Source organism: Trichomycterus rosablanca, chromosome 19, assembly GCF_030014385.1.
Source record: "Trichomycterus rosablanca isolate fTriRos1 chromosome 19, fTriRos1.hap1, whole genome shotgun sequence".
Lineage (NCBI taxonomy): Eukaryota > Metazoa > Chordata > Actinopteri > Siluriformes > Trichomycteridae > Trichomycterus > Trichomycterus rosablanca.
Window position 1 is genome coordinate 16,217,788 of NC_086006.1, and position 8,319 is coordinate 16,226,106.

At 38.5% G+C, this 8,319-nt stretch overlaps 1 protein-coding gene across 1 annotated transcript in view; it reads left to right on the forward strand.

The window, feature by feature from the left end:
- Nucleotides 1–7,003, forward strand: part of LOC134333119 (extracellular sulfatase Sulf-2-like) — a 97,121-nt gene extending 90,118 nt beyond the window's left edge. Inside the window, exons 11-14 of the mRNA XM_063014961.1 lie at nt 2,548–2,779; nt 4,789–5,020; nt 6,720–6,816; nt 6,901–7,003. Coding sequence (XP_062871031.1) covers nt 2,548–2,779; nt 4,789–5,020; nt 6,720–6,816; nt 6,901–6,999 — 660 coding nt within the window. The 3' untranslated portion in view covers nt 7,000–7,003. The remainder of the gene's footprint in view (nt 1–2,547; nt 2,780–4,788; nt 5,021–6,719; nt 6,817–6,900) is intronic.
- Nucleotides 7,004–8,319: the final 1,316 nt, after the last annotated feature.

Genomic DNA, 8,319 nt, shown 5'->3' on the forward strand with positions numbered 1-8,319 from the left:
AAGATGCCACATGTCTCCAAAGCTATCAGTTACAGAATGCCACAATGCCAGTCAGTATGGCTCAGCACTAGCTCCTTTGTATTTGTTTTCATACCACACCCGTCTTGTCTCCGCCTCCCGTTTCTGATTTGTCCTGTTGTCAATAGGTTGTCAAAACCGCCATTTTGGAGGTACTCAGTGGTCAAGTCTGCTATGTATTGAACCTGAAGCATCGTATGTAAATTTACATTTACATTTTCGGCATTTAGCAGACGGGGTGACACAGTGGCTCAGTGGGTATCACTGTCGCCTCAGAGCAAGAAGGTCATGGGTTCGATCCCTGGGTGGGGCGGTCCAGGTCCTTTCTGTGTGGGGTTTGTATGTTCTCCCCAAGTCTGCGTGGGTCTCTTCCGGGAGCTCTGGTTTTCTCCCACAGTCCAAAGACATGCAAGTGAGGTGAATTGGAGATACAAAATTGTCCATGACTGTGTTTGGCATTAAAATTTGTGAACTGATGAATCTTGTGTATCGAGTAACTACTGTTTCTGTCATGAATGTAACCAAAAGTGTAAAACATGACGTTAAAATCCTAATAAACAAACAAACAGATGCTTTTATCCAAAACGACTTACACTACTGTGACAGTATATTGTCTAAGCAATTGAGGGTTAGGGGCCTTGCTCAAGGCAACCTGGCAGGGAAGCTTGAACCAGCAACCTTTTGATTACTAGTCCAGTACCTTAACCGATAGGCTATAACTGCCAACAAATGGTGCGATCCTATATAAATAACAGCTACAGCATTAAAATGCAACAGTTACGTAAATACAGCTGTAATATTAATACAAAAACGTAATAACTAAAGTTTAGAATATGTGTAGCTCTTATGCTACTGTGTCCACCTACAGTTTAAGAGTACACAGTGTGCTGATGCTTTGTTGCTCGCCATGTGTTAGGAATAGAGCCGCACTTTTATATTTTGGTTGGAAACGGTGAGGGCAGGAGGAGTAGCATACTGAGTAGTATACTGAGAGAGCTTATTGTCCGGATTTAGCATCATCTGATTTCCACCTTTTTGAACCCCTCAAAGAAGCTTTAAGGGGAAGAAGATTGTCATGTGATGTTGATGTGAAAGCAGTGGTGCATTAGTGGCTACATGCTTTAACCCATTTTGGTGTTTTATAGAACCATTTTCATAAAAGTAATGCAAGGGTCTTTACTTTCAATGTACCGCTGACTAAAACAATACCTCCAAAATGGCACCTCGGTGATGTCACAGACACTAATCCCACATGACTGACATATGGACCTATCACTTCAAGCTGTTCCTCACGTCTGTCCTGATTACTGTGTGAACATATACCCCTGTGTTTGAATGTGTTTCTGATCCTGGCTCCTGTCTTTGCAACATCCTTCTCTTGTCTAATTGTCCTCGTTAATGTATTCAATATGCGTACTTATTTTCTTAGTCCTAATCCATGTTTGGTGTTAGCTTAGCATAGCCATTACCTTAGGGGTTAGCCTTCAGGTTTTTGTTTTTTTCATGTTTCTACCCAGGGTCCTTACACAGCATTTGAAGACCCCATCCACTTATAGTCCCGTTATCCCACCCAGCAGACACGGTGGCCAATTATTGTCTGCTGCAGGCACTGCCAATTGTGCCTGCTAGATGGCGCCCAGTCGCCCGGTGGCAGAGCCGAGTTTCGAACTGAGGCGTTCCCGAGTTTTTGGGATAAACATGATGGCTCCTAAGAAACTAAAGCTAGACAGCAAATGCGGAAGATTTCAGTTGTGTTGGGGCGGGAGTTTAATCTATGTTCAGTGTTAGCTTAGCGTAGCCGTTAGCTTAGGGGTTAGCCTTCATGTTTTTTGTAGTTTAGTGGTTAGAGAGGTTAGCTTAGATTAGGGATCTGATCTACGGTTGGAGTTAGATTGTGTTTAGCCAATCTAACTCATTCAAACTTAGCAGTAAGCTACGCTAATGCCAATGGTCATTCGTTAGACTAGCATCAGCATAGCTTAAGCCTTGTCATTGTTCACTTCTTGTTGTTTTTGACTTTGTGTTAGTCCTTGCACAGTTCTGTTCTGTTATTGTCTGTTTTTTTCCAATAAGTCGTTATGTCAAGAATGTCTTTGCATTCCTGGTTTCGTCTTGTCCTGACCAACATTCAACTGTACTAAATAGTATGTCAAATTAGTGCACTATTTAGCATACTATGCAATCAGACACAGCCTTTGAGCTTTAGCCTTTAAATACTTGGCATGAGGCTAGCTACAGCTAAGTGCATTTTAGTATTGGACTCTCAAGGTAGCTGAAAAGCCAATAATGTCAGAGTGTACCATAATACTTGTCATTTTTGTTCTATTTTGGGGGGTATTTCAGTGATCGGTTAGTGTTTGATGTAAAAATTTGAGTGTCTGGTCAAATCAATACAAGGTTTTAATTAATAGTTTAAATGGGAAAAGTCATCCTTCCAGTACGCATGCTTGTGTAAGTGTTTACAGCTTTTTTTTAATGTCATAACCCCTCTTTCCTCTCTCTCTTTCTCTCTCTGACTTCACTTTGTAGAAGTGGCAGTGTGTGGAGGACTCCACAGGCAAACTCAGGCTGTATAAGTGCAAAGGCATGTCGAGTCTGTCTTCAGTCAGGAAGCCAGTATCCAGCAAGTCCCAGTTTTACCAACACCTCATGAGCGCGGATGCTGGTGCTGATGCTAATGCCAATGCCGAGCCTGATGACTGCGACTGCAGCTTCAGCAGCTACAGGCTGCTAAAGAAGAAGACTCTGCTGTCCAAAAAAAGTATGGAGATACACAAGTACAGTATCACTAGATACACAACCTTCACACATTTTCAACAACTGATTGGAGACTGGATGTCTGTTAACAAGCCTGGCTTATCTTAGACTGGCACATAATGTGACGTAGCTTGTATAGTTGAAGTCAATTCTAGCTTTATATAGGTCCATATTATCATATTACATTTATTACAATACAGTGGTACCTTGAAATTCGACGTCAATTGGTTCTGAGAGTTTTTCCCATAAGGATGTATGGGAAACCTGTTAACACGCTCCATGCTCCCATGGAACTGCATATATTTTAGGCTAATGTAAAATAATGGGGTTGTTTTTCACACTTATACACTGAAAATAACACAAATATAATATAAACAACAATGAAATACAATTTAAAAAACAGTTAAATACAATAAAACCTGCACTTTACCTTTACTTCTTTATTGTTTCCTTATGCTTCTTAATCGTGGAGATGCTTGACCTTGGAATGCCGTATTCCATTCAGTAAAGGCGCATTAACATGAGAAGTGATAAAATAGCTTTTGCGCTGCTGTGCCGTTATTTCCTATGGAGTGTGGCGGTGCACAAAGCTTAACGTGACTTATTATACTAAAACAACGAGCGAGAAATTTCATTAGTGGAGAGAATTTATGAACAGTAATAATTAAGACAGGTTTAGTTTACAATTTCTCAATACCCCGAGCTATAACACAAGTTTAAAAGTGAAACATTGATTTATCTGGACGCTTTCAGGGTGAATTTGACGTTTATTGCACACAAATGCAGATTCGTCTCATATTCGCACTTTGATGATGTTTTACCGCACCACTCAAGGCAAGAGCTGAACAAAGCAGCGAGTTTAAGGGTGCAAATAAATACATTTGTTTTGCTCTGCACTTGACGTCTGCTCGGCACTCAAACTTGTATGGGTCAAGACGCCTGCCATTGGATACAATTAATGACTATAGCCAACTTTTTGTGCTACTCTGTGCACTTTGTCACCCCTTTGTGCCCTACTTATTAGTCAAACGAGACCCCATCTGCCTCTTACAGACCAGGTGATGTTTGGATGGTGCACAGTTCTCAGCATTGCAATGACACTAACATGGTATTGACATGGCATTGTGTTGTTCTGGTATGAGTGCATCAGGTGCAGCGGTGTTGCTGCTCATTATAGATGTACAATAAGATGAGGCCTACTTTCTTTTATCATGCCCAACATTTATCAGTGGACACTTTCTGATCACAGGATGCTTTCGGCTTAATATTTTTGGTTGGCGCACTATTCTCCTTCCAGAATTTACGATGAGCTGATTAAAAACATCCCAACAATACTGCTGCACATGGTGCACACATACCAGTACAACATACAATTACCTAATTTCCACCTTTAGTATCGCTGCAGTGCTCAGAATGGTCCAACCCAAATAAAATCTGGTCTGTTGGGGTCTTATAGGAGTCCCTTCTTGAATGATATATGGGGTACTGACAGAGAATGCAGATGAGTTTCCATCAGTCTTTAAATACCCTTAAAGTACATCTGTATGGTAGGTGTAAATTATACAATAATTAGTGAATGTATGCACCAGATAGCTTTGGTAAGTGTATATACCTTATAAAATAGAGACTGTCTGAGAAAGTGGAACCAATTATTCCATTATACATTATTTATTACGTAAGAGGGGGAATTAACGTCGAGTACTGAGGTACTACTGTATTTTACAAGTAGTGTATTGTGTGTGTAGCCAGACACCATCTCACCAGTGCTCTGCTGCCCTCTTGTGAATAAGTGTAGTTGCATCAAGTATAGTGTGTAAAGTATATACTCACTCCTGCAAGTCTAGTATTGATGGGGATAGGGAGTTGAATTTGTCTTACAGCTTTGGCAAGCTTCTGACAGGTATTGATCCAAGCATGGCAAAAATTGGGCAAACACCTTGACTTCTATGTTCTAGTCACATCAGAATGTTTGCATACATGACTGAAACTTTGGACTTTATACATTTTTAACAGAACTAAAGACACTGAAGAGCTACTCCAGAAACCGCTTTGCTCGTGCCGTCTCTATGGAGATGGGTGGAGACCTGTATGCAGTGGATCTAGAGGCCAACTACCGGCCGGTCAAAAGCAAGAACCTGAGCCATATCCTACAGGACGATGAGGTGTTCAGCGGAATGGGTCCGACAGCAGAGCCCCAGACCACCAACAGTCTGGCGCTGCCCTCATCTATTAAAGTCACGCACAGGTCAGAAGAACTTTTTTTTTTTTTTTTTCTTTTTTTTTTTTTTTTTTTCTTTTTTCTCCCACTTTAGCACATCCAATTTCTGCTGGTCCCTGCTCCTGATTGGGGAGGACGAGGCTGCTCCACGCCTCCGCCGACACGTGCACAGCAATCGAAAATCTTATCACCTACACTTGACGAGTGCAGTGAAGTACGGCGCTGTGTACGGAGAGCCACACCCTCTACCGCACTCCTTTCCCATCTCCGTGCAGGCGACACCAACCAGCCCGCAGAGGTCGTAATCGCACTAGTCTGAGAGAGAGTCCCCATCCGGCTTAATCCCGCCCCTATCTGAACAACAGGCCAATCGATGTTCATGTGGCCGCTCAGCCTCAGACGGCAGGCAGAGCCTATTTCTTTAATTTAATTTGTCACCCCACCCCCAACCACCAAATCACCCCCACTGACCAGATGTTATTTGAATTGTGGACTGTTCCCAGCACTGCCAGGACATTTATGTAATAATGACTAGGTAGTGTGTTGTAGGTTTAGACCAGGAGTGCCCATACTTTCGTGGCTTAAGATCTACTATTTCAGTCGGCAGGTCATCACGATCTACTTTTTAGGGTTGGCCTCATCATTTTTCTTTGTTCTTGGTTGCGCGCTTATCTTCACAAACAGCGTAGATTACAAAAGGAAAAATGCAAAAATGTGCAAACTGGCTACTGATGAATGAAAACGTTCTAGATTAGCGGTGTTTTAGGTGGATTGAGGCATATCTATGGTAACAAACCGCAAAATTAAAGAAACAGTGGCCACATTTCATGTCAATGAAGTTGACCTGTTTGAATGAGGCGTGATCTACCAGCTGCACGCTACCAGCTGTGCGATCGACTGCTTTAATGGCAAGAATGTTTTGTTAGGATGGGTTGACTTCCTAATTATTTGGGTCCCAAATACACCAGTGCTAATACACCTAAATGAACCTAATTTAGAGAAAGTCAAGTCATAACAGTCTGTTTTCATAAAGTATACATGTGCTTTTCAGACTGTTGAAATTATAATATGAACAACTCACAACTGAAGCGCAAGATGTAGCCCCATACCTGCAAGAATTAAATAAGAACCCAAGTGCAAGATATTTAACCAAGGTAGTACAACACTGTGGCTAAAAAGCCATTAACAAAAAAGGGCAATCACAAATAAAAAGGTGGCCAAAATAATGGAAACAAAGTAACACATGAATAATTTAGAAACATCCGCAGCCTGCAAAGGAGAAAGTGGATAGAACAGGGATAGCACAGAGCTGAGAACTAATTGTCACAATATGACAGGCTTTTCTTGCCACCTGCGACAACTAGGTTCTTGGAAAGAAAGGAAACCCTTTAAAACCAACTGGGACCAGCAAGTGGAAACAGATAAATGTGCTGGCATTGCACACCAATGAAAGAAAACTGGACCTCAGCTAGCCTGGTATCATGGCTTTAAAGAAACACAGGAGCTGTCAAGTCTGAGAGAAAAACTCCCATCTGAAAGCCGCAAATGACTTTCAATCAAAAGGAAAAGTCATTTAATCATCATTGCCTCCGTGCCCGCTCTGCTGGCCAAATATGGCAATGCAGAAGGACACAACATTAACATATTCAATAATAATGTTTATGATTTCATTTCTACATAATGTTTTGTACAATATACAAACACATTTTCACATTTTCATTTCCAGATGTTTCATATTATCTAACGACACAGTTACATGTGATGATGGACTGTACAAGTCACTGCAGGCATGGAAGGACCATAAACTCCACATTGACCATGAGGTAGGAACACACACCACACAGTGCACATAGTTCACAAACACACTAACATACTTTTGTGATGAGGATTGTAACCTGCTCCCCCAGATTGAGACCCTACAGACGAAGATCAAGAACCTAAGAGAGGTCAGAGGGCACCTGAAGAGGGTTCGGCCTGAAGACTGTGACTGCAGCAAGTATATGTGAGAGTGACACCTGTCTATCATGCTATTAAGTACTAAAAGTATGTTATAAAATAGATGTGACTGATTTAAGTGACAGCATTGAATCCTGTCTGTCAGTGTTAATTGTTTGCTGATATTGCTTGGCATCATGGGTAGTTTTTCCTTCCTTATTCATGTTTATTTTACTTCAGTTCTGTTTACGATGCGAAGCACCTGGTTCTTAAAAAAGTCCATAAGGATCAGCCACATCACAGCAAGAGGGCCCTGGGTTTGATTCCCAGACCCTGACAAGGACAAAGTGGTGGTAAAACAGACTAAATGAATAAATGCATGAATTATTGTTAGTACTGAAGGTACTCTTTGGTGCAGTGGTAAATTACACTAACCCACTACTGCTGGGATCCAGGGTTCAAATCCTCAGTGGTCAGGTGTCATTATTATTATTATTATTATTATTATTATTATTATTATTATTATTGTTATTGTTATTGTTAGTAGTAGTAGTAGTAGTAGTAGTAGTAGTAATTATTAATTATTATTATTCTTATTATTATTATAATTATTATTATTCCTTTTCCTCTTTTTAATATTTATTATTATTATTATAAATATTATTGTTATTATTATTATTATTATTATTATTATTATTATTCCTCTTCTTTCTCTTAGTATTTATTATTATTGATAATAATAATATTATTGACCAATGTGTAAACATGGTGTCTACATACATATGTATTATTATTATTATTATTATTATTATTATTAATATTAATATTATTATTAATATTATTATTAATTATTATTATTATTAATTATTATTATTATTATTATTTCTCTTCTTCTTTTTTGTATTTATTATTATTATTATTATTATTATTATTATTATTATTCCTCTTCCTCCTCTTAGTATTTATTATTATTATTATTATTGACCAATGTGTAAACATGGCGTTAAACAATAAATAAATAAATTATAATTATTATAATTATTATTATTATTATTATTATTATTATTATTTCTCTTCTTCTTTTTTGTATTTATTATTATTATTATTATTATTATTATGTGTAAACATGGCGATAAACAATAAATAAATATTATTATTATTATTCCTCTTTCTCCTCTTAGTATTTATTATTGTTATTATTATTATTATTATTATTATTATTATCGACCAATGTGTAAACATGGCATTAAACAATAAATAAATACTTTTTTTTTTTTTTTCCTCTTCCTCCTCTTAGTATTTATTATTATTATTAATATTATTATTATTATTATTATTATTATTATTATTACTATTGACCAATGTATAAACATGGCGTTAAACAATAACAA